Consider the following 23,232-nt stretch of genomic DNA (forward strand, 5'->3'; position numbering starts at 1 on the left):
TTTCTATTATCGTGTGTTTCATTTGGATACGCTATCTAACTAACAACACCGGCAAAATGATTCATGAGCTGCTGCTCGCTCTGAGTGGATATCCTGGGACAATATTCACCTGGAATAAACGGAATGGATTGCAGGTATTGAATGCAGCAATGTTACTCTGTCTAATGCATCTAATAATGTTTTTGTGTATACCTGTATTATACTGGATAAACTGCATGATGACTGTAGTAAGGCGATGATTTTTAGCTAACGGTTAGTAACTATTTTTTATTATTAATACATTTAACGTTATAATATATATAATATATACAGGTGCTGGTCATATAATTAGAATATCATCAAAAAGTTGATTTATTTCACTAATTCCATTCAAAAAGTGAAACTTGTATATTATATTCATTCATTACACACGGACTGATATATTTCAAATGGTTATTTCTTTTAATTTTGATGATTATAACTGAAAACTAAGGACAATCCCAAATTCAGTATCTCAGAAAATTAGACTATTACTTAAGACCAATACAAAGAAAGGATTTTTAGAAATCTTGGCCAACTGAAAAGTATGAACATTAGGGGTGTAACAAAAATCACGGTTCCAATATATATATATTACATCAAATGTATTATCATGATGCATATCCAAAAACATTACTGTAGTACTTCAAAAATACTATGCCCATGAAAATAGTATTGTGGTCCTATGTTAGTGGTATGCTAGTATAAAATGAGAATCAGGTGTTGCTGATCACAGGTGTCCCAGGACCTTCCATTCCTCCACCCCAGTGAGACCAGTGTCCTCAACCGGCTCTGTAAAATGGGCACTGACTATGTGCGCTTCACAGAGTTCATAGAGCAGCACACGGGTCATGTCCACCAGCAGGTAATCTGAATGTATTCTGCATGCATTGTGTGTCAAGGACATGATCAGATCCAGGGTGAAGTGTGATTTGGTTGACATGTCTCACAGGAGCATTACTCCAGCCAGCCGAGTCAGTCTGGGCTTCATGGTATTTACCTGCGGGCGTTCTGCACCGGGCTCAACTCCATGCTGCAGCCCTATCGGCAGGCTTTACTGGACCTTGAGAAAGAGGTGTTAGACTTGGAGTTTACACTTGAAGTCCTTTTATGGCTGTATTTGCATATAATATTAAAAATTAAACATTATTTAAACGATTAAACTTTAAATTTTCCTAACAGTTTCTTGGTGATCCACACCTCTCCATTTCTCACGTAAACTACATGCTGGAACAGGTAAAGCAAACTTTCTAGATATTTTACCTAGACATCCAATCCACTGAAATAAGCTACATGACCTAACTGATCTATTTACACTGTTCACATGTTTGGGATCAGAATGATTTATTATTTTTCTTGAAAGAAATTAAGAATTGTATTCAGCAAGAACCTATTAAATTGATTAAAGTAACAGAAAATACATTTATAATGTTACATAATATTTCTTTAAAAATATGGTTTCCAAAATACCATACAGCAGCACAATTGTTTTCAACAATGATAATGATAAGAAAGTTTCTTGAGTGCCAATTCAGAATATTAGAATGATTTTTCTAATAAGACTTGAGTGATGACTGCTGAAAAATCAGCTTTGCCATCACAGGGAAAAATATTTTCAAATATAAAACTGTAAAAAATTATTAAATTATTAATTATTAAATTGTAATAATATTTCACATTATGATTTTTTTACTGTACATTATATCAAATAAGTGCAACCTTGGTGAGGATAAAATACTTATTTTAAAAGAATCAAAACCAATCTTTTTAACAGTAGTGTGTATAGAGTTGTTTTTAAATTATTAACAAAATATTAGTTTAAATTAAACTAAGTCACTGATTTTTTTTATATGAACTCAAGTTTTCAACCCTCCTGTATATGACTAACTTGCAATTTATTCTGTTGTTTAGTTTCAGCTTCTCTTCCCCTCGGTGATGGTTGTTGTGGAGACTATCAAGTCTCAGAAGGTTGGTAGCTTGAGGGGAGCCACCGGTTTGCAGTAAATGATTAGAAGAGTGCATGGTTGAAAATAATAACCTTTCTGAAACTTTCTTGTTTCAACAGATTCATGGCTGCCAGATCCTAGAGACTGTATACAAGCACAGCTGTGGAGGACTGCCTCCTGTCAGGATGGCCTTAGAGAAGTGAGCTCACAAAAACCCCAAATAAAAGCCCCTAATGCACGTGGTGGTGGGAGACACATAATTCTATTTTTACTGCTCTAATGGTAGTGTCTGTTTCGCAGGATTCTTGCAGTGTGCCATGGTGTGATGTATAAGCAGCTGGCTGCGTGGATGCTGCACGGGTTGCTGCTGGATCAGAGCGAGGAGTTCTTTGTCAAGCAGGGCCCCAGCGCAGGCGGAGCCACAGCTGCGCAGGAGGAAGAGGAGGAGGACCTGGGGATCGGAGGGCTGAGTGGAAAACAGCTCCGTGAGCTGCAGGATTTGGTGAGCAACTAAATAATTAGAGCAGGGTGATTTGAAATTGTGGGCAAGTTAAGCCACCCCTTGTTTATAGGCAACCTTAAACAAAATTGGGTTATCCATTTTATTCACCTGGAGTCTAAGCCAGCATCTTGAGCAACAGGTGGGGAAACTCCCTGCCAGTCCATCACAAAGCTCACACAGAGATTTTAGGAAATAAGTTTTTGAATTTCCCTTGCTTTGATATAGCATGAAGTGAAAATGTTTGATTTTACTTCAGTGTGATCAGTGGTAAATGTTAATTCTATGTGGTTCAACTTACCCTCTCCCAAGGCTCAATTTAAAAAGTTGAACAAAGAGAGCACTTGTTTTTTTTTTTGTTTTTTTTTGAAAGCCATATTTTGAAAGCAGTTTATTTTAGATCCAAAGTGAGTATTCCATAAAGATGCACCACATCCTGAAATGTATGTACATATTTAAAGGAAAATGCCACCGTTTTCCATATTCCACTACGTTCTTCCCTCAACTTAGATGAGTTGATATGTACCTCTCTCCTCTCAGTGCGTGCACTCAATCGCTGTAGCGCGCAGTGCGACTATATTAGCATTTAGCTTAGCACCATTAATTCCTTAGGGTCCAAACAGGAATGAATGTAGAAGCAACCAAACACTTCCATGTTTTCCCTATTTGAAAATGGTTACATGAGTAATGTATAAACAAAATAAACAGTGGTGATTTCCTAAGCGGATAAAAATTATGACTATAATGTATGGCGGAAGAGTACTTCGCAGCACTTCGACCTCCTCGCAGTTATATCATCACTCGTGAAAACTCCCACTCCCCCTCTAACTTCCATCAATACAACCAACATGAGGAGTTTTCTTGAGTGGGGACATTCTACAACATCCGTTTTCTGTCCCTAGCCTTTACAGAAATATTACATTTGAAAAACACATTAGGGTTACAATTGTTTTATATTTTAAAATTAAACAATGTGTTATTTGAACAATTAGACGTTCTTGCGCCATAAATGTGGCAATATTTGTTTTTAATTAATTATAAAGAATTCCAAGAACCACAAAACTGCTTGTCCCCACAGCCATGTACACAAGGAAAGTGCTTTATTTTGCAGTCAAAATTAAGAGTTTTCTACCATTTAAATTAAAAAAATGTATTCATAACTATCAAATACATGATATAAATGGCATAATAAAATAAAATGCTCAATTAATATTATAAAATATATAGTGAAAACAGTAGGGCTGTAGTCAACCAAAGAAATGCTTAGTCGACCAAAGTCCTGTCCTGCGCAACGATCAGTCGACTAAAAAAAGAAGAAAAGAAGCTGGCTGTTCACAGAGTGCTGTATCCAAGCATGTTAACAGAAAGTTGAGTGGAAGGAAAAAGCGTGGAAGAAAAAGATGCACAACCAACCGAGAGAACCGCAGCCTTATGAGGATTGTCATGAAATATCGATTCAAGAATTTGAGTGAACTTCACAAGGAATGGACAGAAGCTGGGGCCAAGGCATCAAGAGCCACCACACACAGACGTGTCAAGGAATTTGCTGAACCACAGACAACGTCAGAGGTGTCTTACCTGGGCTAAGAAGAAGAACTGGACTGTTGCCCAGTGGTCTAAAATCCTCTTTTCAGATGAGAGCAAGTTTTGTATTTCAGTTGGAAACCAAGGTCCTAGAGTCTGGAGGAAGGGTGGAGAAGCTCATAACAGTACATGTACAGTAAATGAACATACTTTCCAGAAGGCCAACAATTTACTAAATTTTTTTTTTTAAATGGTCTTATGAAGTATTGTAATTTGTTGAGATTGTGATTTGGTGGGGTTTTGTTAAACGTGAGCCAAAATCATCACAATTAAAAGAAGCAAAGACTTAAACTACTTCTGTCTGTGTGCTTTGAATTTATTTAATACACGAGTTTCACAATTTGAGTTGAATTACTGAAATAAATGAACTTTTCCACGACATTCAAATTCATTGAGATGCACCCGTACATTGTTATGAGTAATTGCGGCAGGAATAGTAACTGTAAAAATAGTTGCCTGCTGAAATTTAAATATATATACATCTTCATGACTAGATAGACATTGTGAGTTTGTCTTTACTATACACGTTAGATGTGAGTCAATCAAACAAAGGGAATCCTGTCAGATAATCTTTCCTTTGAGTAATAGCATGTGAGGGTCGGCCAGTCTGGTTTTGTCCATTAAAGTTAACCTTTACAAATAACAGTCGCAGTTCTGGACATTGAGTGACCTTACATATGCAGTTAAAATCTGAATCTCTCCAGCTATTGTAAAAAAAAACAAAAAAAAAAAAACTTCATAGCTAGCATTAGTGAAGAGGTCAGGTGGATCTTTCTGCCACCACCTAAACTCCGCCCACAGAAAAAGTCACAACAGAAAAAGGGTCTATATATATATATATATATATATATATATATATATATATATATATATATATATATATTATATATATATATATATATATATATATATATATATATATATATATATATTATATATATATATATATATATATTATATATTATATATATATATATATATTATATATATATATATTATATATATATATATATATATATATATATATATATATATATAATAGATGTTTTGCCATGGACCAATTCCATTTTTTTTTGTAAAGAAAAAAATATTTTTAAAGAAAACCTTAAACTTTTTGAAGAAAATATAAAATATTACTCTTTATATTTTTAGAAAAATTATCAAATTACATTTACTAAGATAAAATAATTACAGTATAATAGAAGTTTTGCCAGTTATTTTTAAAGGGCTTATAAAAGTGTAAAGTGAAAGTGTTTATAGGCTTATTTTAGGTACATTTCATTTATATTATAGCAATATTTTAAATCCAGAAAAAGTATGTTGATTAATTTATGAAACTCTGTTTCTGCCGTTCCAAAAGCACCGCCTGCTGGCAGAAAATTAATTTGAATATAATTTCTCTGATGGAGGACCGGAGCCCTGCAGAGTTTGGTTCTAATCCTGCTCAAACACACATACCATGTAGTTTCCAAATAAGCCTGAAGGACTTGATGAGCTGGATCAGGTGTGTTTAATTAGGGTTGAATCTAAACTCTGCAGGGCTCCGGCCCTCCAGCAACTGACACTCCTGATTTAGACCAGTGTGAAAATCAACCCATGTTTTTATGCTGCAAACAGGCAGAGCTGTAAATATAAACTGGTGGACTGATGAGAAGATAATTCATTATAAAAATCTAAACAATTTAGACACCCACATGTGAACAGTTAAGACAGTAAAAAATATTTATTTAATAAAATAATAAATTGATGATAATAATAGTTTAAATTCATATAATAATTGATACTTTTGACATCCATATCCTTTAAAATGATTATAAGGCTGAAATGTGAAGTTTATCATATAATGAAACTTTTAGTTTTGAAAACCTGTATCTGAACTGTAAATCATGCTTTTTATAGTCATATGTTAAAAGAGACATTGCTCTACCCCACTCATATGGTATTCATTTTATTTGTGCAGGTCTTAAAAAGTCTTACATTTGAGCTTAAAAATCCTGCAGATTTGTTTAAAAGTTTGTAGAGGAGGGTCAAAATGACATTTTCTCTCTGTAATTCAGAACCAGATTACAGGGGAGTGAACATACCTTCAGAAAGCTGGCAACATCATGTTATTTTTACACAGAGATTGGTAGGTCTATTAGTCAAATCTGTTGACTTTAGCCATCTTTGTTGCATTTTGTGCCAACAGTGACCATTTAAAAATGGGGAAGAAGCACATTTCAGTTTTTTTTCTTCTCCAAAGTTTACATACCTGTAAGTGAGTATTAAAGGCGTCTTAATGACCTTTTATATTTTTGGTCTTAACAAATTTTCCTTTTGGTGTCTTCATTTTTAAGGCCTTATATGGTTCATTTCCAAAGATATTGTAATTTCATTATGGCTCCTTTATGTGTCATATTGCACAATTACACATTTTCAGTGTTCAAAAACGAAATGCTTGTCACTTTGCATACAAATGATTCTCCTTTCCTTTTAAAGAGGAATGTCTGAATTACAAATAGAAACTAGAAATATATATAAATAACTGAATAATCAAAATAACTGTACTGAACACACCTGTCTGATGCCATGAAGATTATTTTTCCAAACCTTGTGTGTCTGGAACTTAAGAAGCATTAAAGATGTTGCAATATGATTTTAGATTCTAGTTTTTAATAAACTTTTCTTTTGGAATCTTCATTTTCAAGGCCCTACATTGTTCAGTCCCAGAGATATGGGGAGCCCAATGCGGCTCCAAATTCAGATTATTGATTAACACCTGTTTTCAGAGGTCGAAAACCAAAAGTTGGTCACATAGAAAAATCACATAGAACATACCCACCCGAGTCCTATAAAAATGCACTGAAATTGTCAAGTTGAGGCACATTAACTTACTCTTTTGTCTTATTCACTTTACACTTTTATAAAGTTTCCAAACATAAATTGGTCCCTGGCAAAACATCTGCTATTACATTACTGATTTGTCTAAGGTTCATTACAAATGGTGAAGTTTGTAATAGGGGTGCACAATAAATATCGGCCGATAATTAATGCGCATCTCGTCAGTAAATCAGCTGACAATGAACGTGGATTTGCGCAGCTTGTCAGTTAACAACGGGTCTTGTCAGTAACAGCTGCTCTATGTGAAAACGCACACCTGATGGAATTTACCGCTGATTAGAGAACCGACTTTACTGAGGAGATGCGCATTAATTATTGGCCGATATTTATCATGCACCCTTGTTTGTAAAGCATAAGAATACTACATACTGTACATCCACTTTCACACTTATAAAAAAGCAGAAAGGTGTAGTTGCAACACTCACCTGAAGGGCTAGTAGAGTACGATAATCAACCAAACTCTGCTTGAACGTTAAATGAAATTTGCCATGTTACAGCTGTTACTGGCTGTGATTATCACAGTTTATACATATTCTAGGATTAAACTGTCTTTTGTTCATTACTGTCCCTCTATAGAGACTGATTGAGGAAGAGAACATGCTCGCACCATCTCTGCAGCAGTTCTCCTTGCGGGTGGAGATGCTTCCCTCATACATCCCTGTTCGAGTAGCTGAAAAAATCTTATTTGTTGGGGAGTCGGTGCAAATGTTTGAAAATCACAACCAGAGCCCATCCCGAGCTGGTAAGCAGAAGAGCGTTTTGTTCAGGTATGTTTGTGATGGTTTAGTTTCGTAACGCTGCCCTCGTGTGTTTGCCCAGGGTCTATACTGAAGCACCAGGAGGACATGTTTGCAGCGGAGCTCCACAGACTCAAACAGCAGCCTCTCTTTAGTCTGGTGGACTTTGAGAATCTGGTGGATGGCATTCGGAGCACAGTCGCTGAGGTTTGTCCTGTAACTAAATTGGTATTTAAAGGTGAATCCTATGAAACATGTCTTAAGCCTCTTTGGGTCATATTTTAATTTGTATATAAAAGATGAATGAAGCTTTTTTTAAGCCATTACAATTTTTTGTAAAATACAACTGTTCACTGTTATGGTAGCCATTGACTTCCATATTATTATTCCCATAAATAATATTATATATATATATATATATATATATATATATATATATATATATATATATATTTTGGTCTGTACTGTGTATATATATATATATATATTACACAGTACAGACCAAAAGTTTGGAAACATTACTATTTTTAATGTTTTTGAAAGAAGTTTCTTCTTCTCTTTGAAAATGTAAAAATGTGAAAATGTCAGGACATTTAGATTCCGATTTTACAACTGGAAAAGCCATAGAAATTAAGGCTTAAAAAAAAAAAGATGTAATGGAATGTTGTTTTTCAAGCTAAAATATGAGCATGTTTTAATGAGGTTAAAGCTAACAGCACTAGCAGGTGTCTAGATGCAGTTGTGTTGGTCTTTTTCCTGCAGCACTTATGGACTTTGATGGTTGAAGAATCAGATCTTTTGGGGCAGCTGAAGGTAAATAAAGAGCTGTTTCTTGATGGTATCCTTTTGCAGGTGCACCTTTGCTTTCACAATGAACTTTTTGTTGTTGTTTCAGATCATAAAGGACTTTTACTTGTTGGGGCGAGGTGAACTGTACCAGGTCTTCATTGACCTTGCTCAACATATGCTGAAGACCCCACCATCTGCCGTTACAGAACATGGTATATTAAGACCCTTTCCTTCTAAACCTTGAGGTCCGCTTCCTCAAATTCTTCTTTCATCTTCATAATTTCTCTGAATTTGCTACATTTGTTTCAGATGTCAATGTGGCATTTCAGCAAGCAGCTCATAAAGTGCTGCTAGACGATGACAATCTTCTGCCCCTCCTGCATCTCACCATAGACTACCAAGGGAAAGAAAGCAAAGGTATCACCTCCTGACTAGCTATTTAATCCTTCACCACCTCTTTCCACGTAGGAACTACTTCTCAGAATTGGATAATTATGCTTGCAGAGGCTTCTGGGAACCGAGAGGGCACCACTCCTCCACAGGAGGCTTCTCCTCGTGAGGCTCCGCCTACTGGCTGGGCAGCTCTGGGATTGGCTTACAAGGTTCAATGGCCCCTGCATATTCTTTTCACTCCTGCTGTGTTGGAGAAGTAGGTCATTCTTTCATGTTAGCAATTTAATGAACAGTATGAACACAGCAGCAGCAGTTTCTATGAAGTGAGCCCTTTCTTGATTTAGGTATAACGTAGTGTTCCGTTACCTGCTGAGTGTGCGTCGAGTCCAGTCTGAGCTGCAGCACTGCTGGGCCTTACAGATGCAGCGCAAGCATCTCAAATCAAACCAGACGGATGCCGTTAAATGGAGACTCCGCAACCACATGGCCTTCCTAGTGGACAACCTTCAGTATTACCTTCAGGTTACTACTTGAATCATCTCTCAATTTGCATACAACACGCACTAGAGATATTGTAGTATCAAATTATTTGGGTGTGTCCATCAGGTGGACGTCCTGGAGTCCCAGTTTTCACAGCTCTTACACCAGATCAACGCCACACGAGACTTTGAGAGCATTCGATTGGCCCATGACCATTTCCTCAGCAATCTCCTTGCACAGTCTTTCATTCTGCTCAAGCCTGTGAGTGTCCATCACAAGCCTCTCTTTGTGTAAATAATCTAGGCTGTGTTCTGCTTTTAAATAAATCCTATTTCTCTCCCAGGTGTTTCACTGTTTGAATGAGATCCTGGAGCTCTGTCACAACTTCTGTTCCCTGGTCAGTCAGAATCTCGGGCCTCTGGATGAAAGAGGAGCAGCCCAGCTGGATATTCTTGTGAAGGTAGCTTTGCTTGTGTGACTTGTTTTCGGAATTATTCCAAATGCAAGACTGTTTTTATGGGGGTGGGATCATGCTTTGGTCATGATTTTGACAATCTAAACTGAAGAAAGTCATAATGATGAAATTGATGAGTTAATTATGAAAAGTAGATTATGATAGTCATAATTATGATATGAAAAGTCAAACTTATGAATCAGTTGAGACTTAAAATTAGGAGATGCTAAGTGAAAGAAAAATTATGGGTAAAAAGTCAAAATGATCTCTTTTTTTTTTATATTTAAATTATAAAATTGAAATTATGACAAAAACCATAATGACGAGTTGACATTGAGATCAAGTCAATCATGGCAGTTGAAAGTGAGATACTTTTTTTTAATTAGTCAGGTTTTTTTTAAATTCATAATTCCATACTTCCATAAATACAATCTTGCATTTGGAATAGTTTCAAAATCAGGACTTTGTATGTTATAATGCATTATGTTACAATGTTATAAAGGTTAACACTTTACTTTACAATTTAAATGTTTTATTTCATAATTATGATTTACCCTTGTGTGATTTTTTTTTTTGTTGACATCAACTGTGTAAGATTGCTGTACTTTTACTTCACAGGGATTTAGTCGTCAGTCGTTCCTGCTCTTCAAGATTCTTTCCAGTGTGCGTAACCACCAGATAAACTCTGATTTGGCACAACTGCTGTTACGACTCGACTACAACAAATACTACACACAGGCAGGAGGCACGCTGGGAAGGTAGTCATGACTGCTACAGTGCTTAGAGAGCTGATACATGCAAAAATGTAACTCATGTTGTTTGTTGTCCTACAGTTTTGGGCTATAAAGCGGCACCTGAAGATTCGAGACAAAATTCATACAATGCTGCATCTCAGCTTATTAAAACATGCCTAATACAATAAGTGTGTTGATTTGTATATTTAAATTATTGTAAGATGTCATTGTCGTTGTCACAGTCTGTGTCCTGCTTTTTCTTCACTTTCAACTATCGTATGCCATTTTAGAGAAGTAAAACTATTCCTTGAACGTGAACACTTCAAATTTGTAAATGCTATATGATTTGTAATTTCGGTTATGAAATAAAACAGAAAAGTAAAACAATAACGATTTTATTTCATAAAAACTATATACAGTAAAATGCATGCATTAAAATATAGAGGACGTTTAAAAGACACCAGAGGACGATGGTTTACGTAGACGGGTTGTGACAGAATTCAGAGTTGCTGTCATAGCTGAGGCACTTTCCACAGATCGAGCTCTGAATCAGCCACTCCAGAGACACAACAGGCATGTCCAGGGCCACCTGTTTCAGGTCCTCAGATGGACATACAGATGATGTCACTGCCACGTCAAACTTCATGTTTGGAATGTCTGTCGAAAATTGACATCACACTATTGTAATGGTTTTCTAGTACCTTTATCATCAGTTATTTATGCATCTTTAAAGCTCTATACATTTTTCCATTGAACTAAGTGTACTATTACCTACCAGAAAGGTCTTCGTTTTCTTTATGGTGATGAACTTTTGCTGCACCACCCATGGAAAGCAAAGAGGTCCACAAATCCACACGATCTTCTGATATGAGCACCACCTTCAGAGCTTTAAAAGGGTTACAGCGAGGATGCCTGAGAACAGAGCAAGAAAAATCTATTCCCAAAAAGATGATTTTAGGTTTTGTTAGGACAGGCAGCAAAAACATGCTTTTTGTTGATGTTGTATTCAACTCAACTTTGTTCTGTTGTTTGTAGTCTAAACAGCAGTCCAAACAATTCCATATGAAATAATAATAATAATAATAATAGGGGTTTTAATAATAATAACGGGCATATCACACTCAAAGTGCTACAGTACAATATAAAGGTAAACATAAGTTTATAAAATTTTTTTTTTTTTTACAATTTCTTAAAACAACTAAGAGTTTGGGTTTTTCTGATAGCAGTTTTTAAATCTAGAGGAAGCTGGTTTAAAATGTAACTACAATCAGATTTTTGGAAATGCTATTTGGTCTAAATATTTATTCCCCATTATTTTACGCTCTCTTTCCACTATCACAGCCACTCTCTCAAGCCTCTTGGCATCATAACTCATTACTCTGGCAACTTGTGTAGATACACTGGATGTTTACCACGAAAAGATTAATTGTTTGCTGACAATCCGCCCTAAAGGCTGGATCTGAAAAACGATATTATTTAATAATAGATGAGAAGATAAGTCCTATCCAAACAAGACGAGCTCTTACCACTCCACAATGCGTCCCTCTGGCCCCAGACCGGCAGGAAGTAGGTAATTCCTATAGTTGACCAGCTTCTTCTCCTGGCAGCAGTCCCTCACCCATATCTGAGACACGCAGGGAACTCCACCTGCCACACACAGCAGATACTTCCTGGTCCGACAGTGCTGGTCGGCGATCAGCAAGCTCTGATAGGCTGCTTTACACTGACGATGCAGGAAACACACATTAATAAAACATGCACACACAGCAAAAAGGAAAATAAAAGGATGCTGTGCAGTTCTTGCAGGAAAGAGAGGAGTGGTGCTGAATATGAGCTCACCTGTTCTTCATTGAAGTCAAGCAGGATCATTCCTCCTCCTGCCTCCAGCTGTCTCACTGTATAGTGTTTGTTGTACGGCGCTCTCTGAACATACTCTAAGGAAAATCATGAGGTTTATCACATTACGCACAAACACACACATCCAAATCTTATGCTCTCCAATATTGGAATTATTTATACTTTTTATAAAAAAAGGGGAAAATATTAGAATTTGAAATAACTGTCCTGTATTTTAATACTTTTTTCAATTGTAATTTATTCCTGTGATGCAAAGCTGATTTTTCAGCATCATTACTCCAGTCTTCAATGTCACATGTTTCATTTGAAAACCATTTGCAACATGTCTTTACTGTCACTTTTGATCATTTCAATTTAGCCAGGAAACAAGTATTAATTTCTTTCAAAAGTTAATGTAAAAATGTAGTACAAATCTATTAAGAAATCAAGACAACATTCCACAAGCCATACTAAATGGCAATTTTGCTGCCTTGGCATCATTGCTTCAAATGTTGTATGATGCTTACCTTTATAATCACAAAGCAAAGCACAGAGCCTTAAAAACAAAGCACACTCAACACCAATCACACATGCGGTCTTCATTTGTTCTAGCCCTCACCTTCATCCTCATCGCTTGGCTGGTGGTTGGAGTCTCTTTCGTTTTCAGAGGACGCCGTCAGCATGAAGACAAACCCCATAAAGAGAGAAGAGTTTTCAGGAAGAGGTCCATGTGTTGCCACCAGGTCATTAGGGTCAGGGGGCAGGTCTGCTCCGCTCCCAGATGTGTTACAAGCAGCAATACGCTGTCCTGTTCAAATGAAACAAAAGGATAATTAGTATGGCATGGTTGGGTAACAAAAAAGAAGCCATAAAGTCAATTGAACTGTGAGGAATTAAACCCAGGCACCAATCCCATATACCCCGTCGAGTGCTCACCCACACAAAAGGAAAAGCATGTAATACTACATACCAGTTGCGGTTTAGAGCTGGAGATCTGCACTCCATTTAGTTGTATCAAAAGAAGTATTTATTCACACCTTCAGGTGGGTTATCAGATGTTTTTATATTGTAAAATCTGACAGTTACATACAACACTGGAAACACGGGGGAGAAAAGCACTACGGTTTGTCATTCATACGTCCGAGTTCATTTTAAAAATACATTTACAGATAAATATAAAACATAATTTCATAGCCACTAAAATGAATAAAATGTTGTTTAAAGCCCAGAACTTTAAAAGACCAAATTAGTCAATAAAATCAGGCATATAATAAAACATTCTTCTAAAACTGAGCAAACGCTTTGGTCCATATTGTTGAATTAATAAAGTCTGTCTACAAGGGGCCCCGTACCCACTCTGGCCCCTCCCCCCCTGCGTCCTCTCTTTGCAGGACTCCTTTCATCCTCTGTGCCGCTGATGAGCTTGCGTTTCCCAGAAGGCCCAGGGTTTCTCGGGCTGTTGCTGGAGCTGCGGGTAGGGGTCCCTGCTCCAGTGGTGTTGCCTCTGCATCTCCGCTTTCCTTCTACCAGGTTATCTGAGGACAAAATAACACTGTGACAAAAAGTAGTGCAGTTTCAAGATACTTAGTAGGTTGCATACCAAGAGGTCAAAGTCTGGCTAGTTAGCATGGATGAGTTAACGCTTGCTGGTAGATACTTTACATCATTTAGTCAAAAAGCACAGGCCATTCAAAAAAGTATATTTCACTTATTCTTATGAATTATAGTAGATGTTTGTTTCCATAATTAGCCTGAAACCAGAACTTGTTTCCACTTTCACAGGTTTGAACAGGCCAGCTGAAGACTCACCAAGGCTGATATCAGAGGCCATGGTTTGGGGTGTAGATGGTTCATAGGGTCCCAGTCCATACTGCTCCCTCAGGCGGTTGCCTTGCTCTATGCTGAGAATCACAGACGTTCTGCTGTACCAATTACTCTGACCAGCTTTCTCCACACAGTAAAGGAACTCAGAGCCTTGAGTCTTGTGACCCTTCACCACACCTGAACAGCAGAGACAGAATCAGGATAGATTCAGACAGGTAATGGTTCTCTACTGTTGCTTTTGTTTGTTCCTGCTTACCTATATTAAAGTACTCCTCCTCGGTCAAGGCAGTGACTTCCGTCTCTAGAGGAATGGGGTCACAGAGCAAGATGTCTTTTCCTTGTACTTCACACTCCTGGTTGTCATCGAACAGAAGGCGGAAACGGTTCTCTCCCAGGTCTCGGGTGATACTCCCAGAATAGAAATACGAGTTGGATGACCACTTGGCCAGCACACGCAACCCAACGAAACTGCTGGACCCAGTGATGATATCTGGGATGGTGGTGTTGAGAGAGTCAAAGTGGCCTGTAGCACTGGGCTCTACTGGGCTGCCCGGTGCTTGGACATGCCTTTGGGCAAAGTGCTCCTCTTCTGAGGATGATGCTCCCTGGACATGGGCACCACCTCTCTGTCCTGTTCTGCCACCTCTGAGAGTCAGTATAAGCAGGTGATGGAAAGAGAGGAGAAAAAAACAACAACAACAATGAGCATCACAACACCCTCTAATTATGCAATAAAGGATCCATAAAGGAAAGCTGCATTAATACTAATGTCTCAGACATTTTGGGGGGAAAAAGGAACAAGAGTCATGCAAGTTGATTAAAAACAGTGGCTTCATGAAGTGGCTATAAATTAGTGCCTAATTGAAGATACAAACAGTGTCTTGGACCCTGCCAGCCTATCCTGGAGCGCCTCACCTGGACAGAGGGCCGCGGGAAGGAGGCCTTCCTCGCCGGGCACGGCCACGGGGGCTCAGTTGGGCGGTGACCTGAGGCCCCCGTGCATCCGTCACCTCTGACCCCACCACCACAGTGTGAGTCCTCAGCTGCTGCCGCCCCCCCCACCTGGGGTTCAAACACACACAAGGAGAGGATGCGCTCAGCTGAAACGCCCTCGACCAAATGTGTATGGGAGCAGCAGACATGAGAAGATACTAAAATCATAACCGTGTCTAATAAAGAGATGGTGAGAACATGCTTGAAGGAAACGTACTGACAATAACATGCAAACAAGACTTCCTAGGGCCTACTTCCCCACAAGAGTGACCATTTCCGAGACTTGTGTGTTAACTGCAGAGTGTTAGTAATGGAAACAGAGACTAGATGACTTCTCACCGGCCAAACTTGGCCCCTCGGCTGGGGGGCATTAGAAAATCTGGCATTCTGATAGGACCCAGGCCCCCACTGCTTGTCCCACTGGAGCCGTGGTGTGATTGGGCCTTTGAGGAGAGTGAACTGATGTCAGCCAGGTCTCCTGAAGTCATGGAGCTTCCTGTGCGGGACGGAGAGATGTCATTGTCTACGACGCAGCGATCCACCACGGGTTCCTCTGACTCCTTGGAGAAAAGATACAGCAGAGGTTTGTTTATCTGCTTAATCCATTCTTAAGTCCTTTGTCAATGTTTCTGACCTGTCCTGGAATAATCATAAGACTGAGACTGAAAGCCAAATCCTGAAGTTGCACCAAGTAATATTTTTCTCATTAAAAATATTTACCCATAATGAAATACTTTTAAAATAATGCCCAATCAAATAAAATGAAGATTTGTCATATCAGTAGCTTACTAAATGGAGTATTTTAGTTATCATTGTAAATAACCTATAAAGGTAAAGGAAAACTTCCAACTTGTATTAAATCCCAAATATTTAATCAAATCATTGGGATGGTGAGCCAAAGGCTGACATTTTCGTAATGAGGGCAAAAAAAATAGACATTGTAGAAAATATTAGAGAATGACGTATGTATTTTTCATGAATTGCACTGAAATCTGGTTGAGTTATGTGAACCTGGCACCCGGTAGCCTCATGAGGGCTGTCATGTTGAGATCACATGACCAGCCACCTAATGTCCCAATTATTACACACTTTTGGTCACTGGATTAAATTATTCATGCCTGAATCAAAACGATTATCACAAGATGTCACTATAACTAGAGCAACATGACCAAATATTGCGGAGTTGCCAAGGCAACACTTCTTACATGAGCAACCTTGCGGTCAACCTCTCTGCCATCTTCATAGTAGACATCTGTGATGATCCGAGTGACCGTTGTTCGGACTTCCTGGATGGTGCGAACATGTCTGCGCAATGATGGGCCTGGATGGGTTCTGGTTGGTGTGCTTGGTTCTCCCTTTCAGAGTAAGATAACACTTGAGTATACACCTAAAAAGTTACAGCCCTTTACATATAATAATACAAAATAATAGTGGATTTCTTGCAATCTATGACATTGTGCAGGACTGTTCATATTCACAAAAAGTAATTATAAACATTTATTGAAATATTTTACCCTTCCAGACAGGTTGCAAGGTCCAGACCGGTCAAAACTGGTCTGCTGAGACACAGCTCTCTGTCAAACCAAAGGTATAACATAATATAACATATTGCATGTTAACGGGACAGGTCACCCAAAAATGAAAATGTGCAGTTAATGTACTCACCCCGAGGGCACCCAGGATGTGGCTGACTTTTTTTCTTCAGTAGAATAGTAAAGAAGATTTTCAGGTGTAACCGTTGTCCTTGGTGATTCATAAAATGCAAGTCAGCAGCTGATGGTTTTTGAGATAAAAAAACAAACAAACAAAAAAAAAACAACATAAAACCAAGACCAAATCAAAACCTGTGGCTCCTGAAAATACACTGAGGTTTAATGAAGCTAAATGCATTCTCACCGAGCAGCAACCTCCCGCTCTCCCTCATGAAGCCAACAAGGAAGTGCCTAAAACAGCAATTCATCCACTGGCCGCTTGAGGCTGGCTGCAAAAGGGAGTCAATCCCATAGACTCCCCATGTTAAAATGCCCAACTTTATAGCAATAAAAAACACGTTTACAGCCTGGTACCAAAAAAAAAGATTTTGGTCTATATAGCTAATTTTGCCCTTCATGACAACTGTGAGGGGGTTGAATTTTTTTTTATAACACATATTTTTTATAAGAACCCGCGGATGTAATTATTATTTATTACCTTGTTCCAGCATCCAGGAGAAGCACAGGTAAGTACTATTTTAATTAATAATAAAACACATGCATTCTCTATAGCTCTTGTAAATGAACTTTTACGAGAGTATGAGCCCGTGCATCCGTCAGAAAGGTCACACTCCACACAGCCTTGAACACTTCGTTTCATTAGAGCTCAGACCTCAATGTATCCTCATCGGCCGCAGGTACTGATTTGGTCTTGTCTGTTATTTAAATCTCAAAAGCTGGCAGTCGCTGACTTGCATTTTATGAATCACCAAGAAAAATGGTTTCACCTAAAATTCTTCTTTACTGTTCTACTGAATAAAAAAAGTCACCCACATCTCGGATGGCCCGAGGGTGGGTAAAATAACAGCAAATTTTCATTTTTGGGTGAACTATCCCTGTAAAGAACTCTTTTATTGTTAAATGTTCTTACTTTGCTGGGCGGGCTAGTGGTGGAGCTGATATCCACACTTGTTTGCTGCGACACGGCTCTCTGTCGGACAGCTGTTCGAGGTTTGTCAGAAGTGATGAGAACCTCTTGTTCTCTGGCGGGGGTGGACAGACCACTGACCAGAGGCTGAGGGTTTGCTTCCATACCAGCAGGATGCAGAGGTACAGCTTCAGTGACTTGGCCGGAGGCTCTGCCGACCGCCGTCTCTTTTGGCCAGTTGGGAGACAGTCCTGAGTCATTAGTTTTAGTGGGACTGAACAGCTGGCTTGCTTGCCTGCTGAAGAAGTGGGGAGACAATCACACAGAGGCAGAAGAACATTTGATTAGTCTAGTTCACATGACCTTGCTTAATTACTTTAATGTTTCATTTAGTGATGAAAAAACAAAACAATTTATTGAAATGTGAAGCCACTTACACATAAAAATAGGGCTGCAGGATTTGGAGACAAAAATGTAATGTCGTTTGCAGGGGTTGCGCAATTTGTCCAACATTATATTATTGTTGTATAATTTGTACATTATATATTATTTTTATTATATATTAAAATAAATTATAAATCATTTAGGTAAAAACAAGGCCTGTTTATCACTTTCAGGCACATTCCTGTGAAAGTTTTTTTTTTCAGGTTCCCTTATGAAAATGACTCATAGTTTTAACAATAACACCACAAATCATCGTTCTTGTAGCAATGGTAACTGCAAATTAACCATGGTTTTGTTACTTCAAATAATAATTTACAAAGAAGTATTAATATACTGTAATATTTTTTTGTTGTTGTCGTTGCTATAAAAACAGACCTAAGCCATCAATAGCCTTTAGAATGACTTAAAATGCATTATATAAAAAAAACTATGAGGCAATAATGATTGGTTAATAATAACACTGTTAAAATACATAATGTAGGCAAATACAAAATAAACAATTTATGTACGTTATTACAAATGCCGCCAAATGCCATGTAATTGCTGCTGTAACACTTACAAGAGAATCAAATCCTTGTTTAGGCTACTGACCAAACATTTAATTCAAATATTCACTTAATCTTTCATTTTTGGCCACCTTTTTGCTATAGCTGACACAGCCTTTAGAATTTCTTCAACAAAAAACGTGCATATCACAACCCTGACAAAAATAAACCATGGTTTTATCATAGTAAAATTACTTAATTTCCTTTTGCATGATTTATGAATGCTTGAGACTATAAAATAAATTAGAGTCATAATAAAGTTATAGCCATAGGTAAATGTCGAGAGCTACAATTGTAATTTGTAAATAATCAAATTTATTCATTCCCTTTTTTATTTTATTAAAGTTCTATTTTCACCCCTATAGTAGATGTTTTTTTTCCATCATCATATTTGAGGAAGGGGGGCACAACAATACAATCCTGCTTTGGGCACCCATTTTGCCAGCAGCGGCCCTGCCGGATCACAAGTTACTTGTATATAAACACAGTGCCACACTTTACTCTGAAACACACAGCGTATATATTAACTTAATTAAATCAATTAAATCATATTGTGATTTCAGTTTATGTCTAGCGTGCAGCCCTACACAATTATGTAATGAAAAAGTGTAAATCAACCGATGGTTCCTTAACAAGAATCTAAGGGTGCTTTCACACTTGATTCAAATGCCTGGTCCAAACCTGATTAGATTCTATGGATGAAATGCATGTGAAGATAGCGGATGAAACAAAGTGAGCTGCTGCGGGAAAGACACGTGATCCAAGCAGCCAGAAATCAGCAGAAAGCTTTATTTTTAAACTTCAAGCTAATGCATTAGAGCAATGTGATTGAATAAAAATGTAAGACGTGCCTTACATTTACAGAATAAAGAAATGACAATAACTATGTTCAGAGTGAATGTGTGTGTTCCTGCAGATCATTCTTCTTATCTGTTAAAACAGAGTTTGTGTTTTTCATTACTATCTTTATCATTATTGTTTCCATTGTGAGTTGTGACAGTGAGTTTTGTCAATTAAAGAAAAAAAGATTTATTTTAATCGGATTAATCGAAAAAAATAATCAGCCAATTAATCGATGATAAAAATTCTCATTAGTTCAGCCCTAAATAGCGGTTCACTTCCGCGATTTTGTACGATTGCGTTCATATCAGCAGCAAACTGTACTAGAGTTTACTTGAACCGTACCCCAGACCACCCCTTTTAAGTGGACTCAGGTACTGTTCGCGGGTGCGCACCTAAATTCACCACATCATCCAAACATACCAGACTCTGACGTCATTCAAACCCAAAAGTGCTAGTGTGAAAGCACCCTGAGATCACCAGGAGAACACCTTGAGGAACCCAGGCCAAAGACAAGGACCAAACCCTGAGCTGTGGAAATGGGTCATGCTGACCAGACAGTAGTGGCAATTTCAAACCCACTTTAGGTTTCTAAAGATATCCAACACCAAGGGAATCTTTATTTATAACCTCAGCAAAAAAAGAATTCAAGGTCGGTTGTGCCCAATATTATTCTTATTGAGTCTAGTAAATTGAGACAGGGCTTTATGCTTACTCTGTTTAATAGCACTCAAGCCCCTCCAAAAGCAGCACTTTTTACATTTTTAAACATTAAACAAAAAGCTTTCATTTTGCAGAAAGTTACAGGTAGTTTTACCTGTAGTTCAGAAATGATTTATAAATGATTCTCATAACAAATTTGGTAAGATGGCTGGAGTGCCATACGTTTGACCCAAGTGACCCAAAGTGTTGTAGAAATGGAGTTTGTGTGGAGCAGCATTAAATGCAAACAGAGCAGCTCTGAGACATTGAAAACACAGGATCATGAAGTTGCTTGTGCATCAAAGAACACAATTCCTTTTTATTTGACAGCACAAAAGGCACAGTTCTCAATTCTCCTCACATACCCCCCACTCCCAATTTCAAAAAATGTATTTTACAATATGCACTGATGCACTATGCCTTAAATTCAGCACAAAATAAAATTAACATGGCTTTCTTCATTGCACACATCATACATTAGGGATTAATAACAACAACAGGATTTTAATCATGATGTTATTATACGTTTTGATTAGGTTGCTTCCAAATATTTGTTGTTAACCCTCTGGAGTCTAAGGGTATTTTTGGGGCCTGGAGACGTTTTGTCATGCCCTGACATTTGTGCTTTTTTTCAGTTTCTTATACACATCTAAATGGGTAAAGTCTAATCTCACTGTAAGTCACTCAGCACAAACTGGGCTATAATAATATGTGAGCAGCATGTATATACATGATTGTGTTTTTGAGAAAAAAAATGTTATGCGTGGTTAGTGAAAAACTAAAAATGTTAAATCACTTGAATAAGGCAATGAAACACATACAGAACAATGGTTCCCGGGACTTTTGAGAACTGGAGCTTGTAGCCTAGAATTTTTCTTTCTAAATTATGTGAAAATCATCTTGTTTACTCACTCACAGAAAACAGTATATTGATTTAAATTTCATATCCGAGTAGGCATCAACTATCATGAATATCATTGTGATTTACACCTGAGAAGACAAAGGAACGCATAATGAGCTGCATAATGAGCCTTTCAGTCAGCTGTACCACTGAAAGGAAGGAGTTACAAGAAAGAATGTGTGAACAAAATAAATCTATATAATTTTGTTTGTAGTCTATTTAGAATATATTTAATTATCCCACAACATAATTTAATATCCACTTGGGGGAGCAGTTAAACAGTTTATTAGAAACAATCAAAGCTGACTTTCAAACTGATTTTTTTTGCATCATTACTCCAGTCACACAATCCTTCATAAATCATTTTAACAATCTGATTTTCTACAAAAACATTTATTGTTATCATTATCATTATTATTATTATTATTAATGTTGAAAAGAGCTGAGAATATTTTTCCAGGTTTTTTAGGGGGTGGGGGTTGAAAGAACGGCATTGTGTAACATTTGTTACAGTTATCTATTTGTTACATTTATATTATTTACATCAAGCTTTTGAATGGTATAGTATTGTATATTGTTTTTGAAACTTCATAATATTTCACTTGATTATACATTTAGTCAGGAATTATAGTTTGGAAAAAGTCTAACTAGTAAAATGTTTACACGTTATGTGAAAACTAGTACAAGTATATAAATAAATAAAAAGAGACTTACTCATGTTTATGATCTCTGCTGAATAAAGTGCTTCATTCTTTTTTTCTGAGGAAATCCATTTCTCAAATCCTCAACCACATCACATCTTTTTGGGGTGAATTATGTCGTATTCCTCTCATCGCGAAGCAAACAGTAAAATAAAAACTTGAAGAACAGTCTGGCTGCTTTTTCTTCTGTTATGGGCGTATTCAAGCTGCGCGCTTCAGTGAAACATTAGAATCTGAATAGCGCGTTCAGCGCGGGGGCGTGGTCACATTAGATATAATGAAGAGAGACGTGAAAAACAGACATCGCGTTGTTTTCATATGGATTACTTTATCACAGAATATTGTTTTCGGCAGCACTTGTTTAGTTTAAAAGTAAACATGTCAAGCTTTCTATAGATATCTCTCTCATGTCTCTTCGTTGAGTATTCACGGAGTTACAGTTCATTTTAATGACGTGTTTGTAAATAAAGATCAGCGCAGACAAAGGCTGCAGACAGCACACCCTGTTTGTTATCTTTATTTTATAAGTGCACAAAGTTTTGTTATTTCTGTGTACAAAAAAAGTAGACCCTTTACAGATTCGATTGATGTATTGCTCTTATCTGTACGATTAAAACTGAAAGTACTTTTCGGGGTTATCAGGAGAAAATGCCTCTTAACGCATATCCGCGTTTATCGATTTCAGAGGGTTAATTCAATTTTTTTTAATAAAAATATTTATGACAAAATTATTTTTTGTTGTAAATGCTCATTGTTGAGCTCTGTGAGAGCCTTAAATTCAAGATACCTAGCAAACAAGCACAATTTTTTTATAGAACTTGCACAAATATACTTTTATCTGTAATGAACAGCAGGTGGTGATGTAAAGTGTGACATCTCTCTTATTGTAGAAGAGTGTGGTACCTGAGCGGAGGATCACTGAACTCTGCATCATCCTCGACCTGGACTTGCCTGTGGGCATCCCGAACACGGCTGAACACTGAAGGACTGAAAGACAGACAAGAACAGGGAAACAGTAAACCACATCATTTCCCAACAATGAAAAATAATATCTGCAGTTTTTTCCAGTTTTTAAATGATATTAAGTCCAGTGTTATTACAAATGTGTTAAAAAGACTAAGGCATTGAATCAGCAGCTGTGAGTGAAGCTAAAAAATTCATCCATCCCACAGACAAGCTTCTGCATAGCAACTACCGCAAGTTACCTGGTTACATCCATGGCAACAGTGGTAGCCTTGGAGACAGATCCTTCCTCATTTGTTAATGGTGGTTCTGGGGAAGCATTAAAATCAAGCTTAATTCATTACATCCGA

General features: G+C 37.4%; 2 protein-coding genes across 8 annotated transcripts in view; one reads left to right on the forward strand and one right to left on the reverse strand.

Annotated features, from left to right (window-relative positions):
* On the forward strand, positions 1 to 10,904 carry LOC132108478 (gamma-tubulin complex component 4). The gene is made up of 18 exons (XM_059515182.1): positions 1 to 134; positions 755 to 883; positions 971 to 1,093; positions 1,201 to 1,254; positions 1,930 to 1,986; positions 2,084 to 2,163; positions 2,265 to 2,466; positions 7,504 to 7,669; positions 7,747 to 7,871; positions 8,427 to 8,477; positions 8,560 to 8,665; positions 8,763 to 8,870; positions 8,958 to 9,102; positions 9,191 to 9,368; positions 9,453 to 9,587; positions 9,670 to 9,786; positions 10,399 to 10,538; positions 10,614 to 10,904. The coding sequence occupies exons 1-18, from the start codon at positions 57 to 59 to the stop codon at positions 10,624 to 10,626; spliced, it is 2,007 nt and encodes a 668-aa protein (XP_059371165.1). The 5' UTR covers positions 1 to 56; the 3' UTR covers positions 10,627 to 10,904.
* The window catches only part of LOC132108432 (TP53-binding protein 1-like), a 21,796-nt gene continuing 9,459 nt past the window's right edge, over positions 10,896 to 23,232 (reverse strand). For 4 of the 7 annotated variants that reach the window (XM_059515160.1, XM_059515168.1, XM_059515140.1 and 1 more), the window contains exons 15-29: positions 23,125 to 23,191; positions 22,823 to 22,906; positions 17,790 to 18,084; positions 16,682 to 16,741; positions 16,373 to 16,522; positions 15,507 to 15,727; positions 15,090 to 15,236; positions 14,431 to 14,819; positions 14,160 to 14,351; positions 13,703 to 13,885; positions 12,970 to 13,158; positions 12,354 to 12,448; positions 12,041 to 12,237; positions 11,290 to 11,426; positions 10,896 to 11,171 (exon numbers count right to left, since the gene is read on the reverse strand). In XM_059515160.1, the coding sequence (XP_059371143.1) occupies positions 10,990 to 11,171; positions 11,290 to 11,426; positions 12,041 to 12,237; positions 12,354 to 12,448; positions 12,970 to 13,158; positions 13,703 to 13,885; positions 14,160 to 14,351; positions 14,431 to 14,819; positions 15,090 to 15,236; positions 15,507 to 15,727; positions 16,373 to 16,522; positions 16,682 to 16,741; positions 17,790 to 18,084; positions 22,823 to 22,906; positions 23,125 to 23,191 (2,588 nt within the window). In that variant the 3' untranslated portion in view covers positions 10,896 to 10,989. The remainder of the gene's footprint in view (positions 11,172 to 11,289; positions 11,427 to 12,040; positions 12,238 to 12,353; positions 12,449 to 12,969; positions 13,159 to 13,702; positions 13,886 to 14,159; positions 14,352 to 14,430; positions 14,820 to 15,089; positions 15,237 to 15,506; positions 15,728 to 16,372; positions 16,523 to 16,681; positions 16,742 to 17,789; positions 18,085 to 22,822; positions 22,907 to 23,124; positions 23,192 to 23,232) is intronic. The other 3 variants (XM_059515154.1, XM_059515174.1, XM_059515177.1) reach the window with 3 other exon arrangements.

The sequence above is a fragment of the Carassius carassius genome, chromosome 2 (genome assembly GCF_963082965.1).
Source record: "Carassius carassius chromosome 2, fCarCar2.1, whole genome shotgun sequence".
Classification (NCBI taxonomy): domain Eukaryota; kingdom Metazoa; phylum Chordata; class Actinopteri; order Cypriniformes; family Cyprinidae; genus Carassius; species Carassius carassius.

Excerpts from the sequence above, each read along its gene's own strand:
- LOC132108478 (XM_059515182.1), top strand. The coding sequence starts at position 57 with ATGATTCATGAGCTGCTGCTCGCTCTGAGTGGATATCCTGGGACAATA. Across the intron at positions 2,467-7,503 it reads TCCGTGAGCTGCAGGATTTG|AGACTGATTGAGGAAGAGAA; the intron begins GTGAGCAACTAA and ends GTCCCTCTATAG. Across the intron at positions 8,478-8,559 it reads ATCTTTTGGGGCAGCTGAAG|ATCATAAAGGACTTTTACTT; the intron begins GTAAATAAAGAG and ends TTGTTGTTTCAG.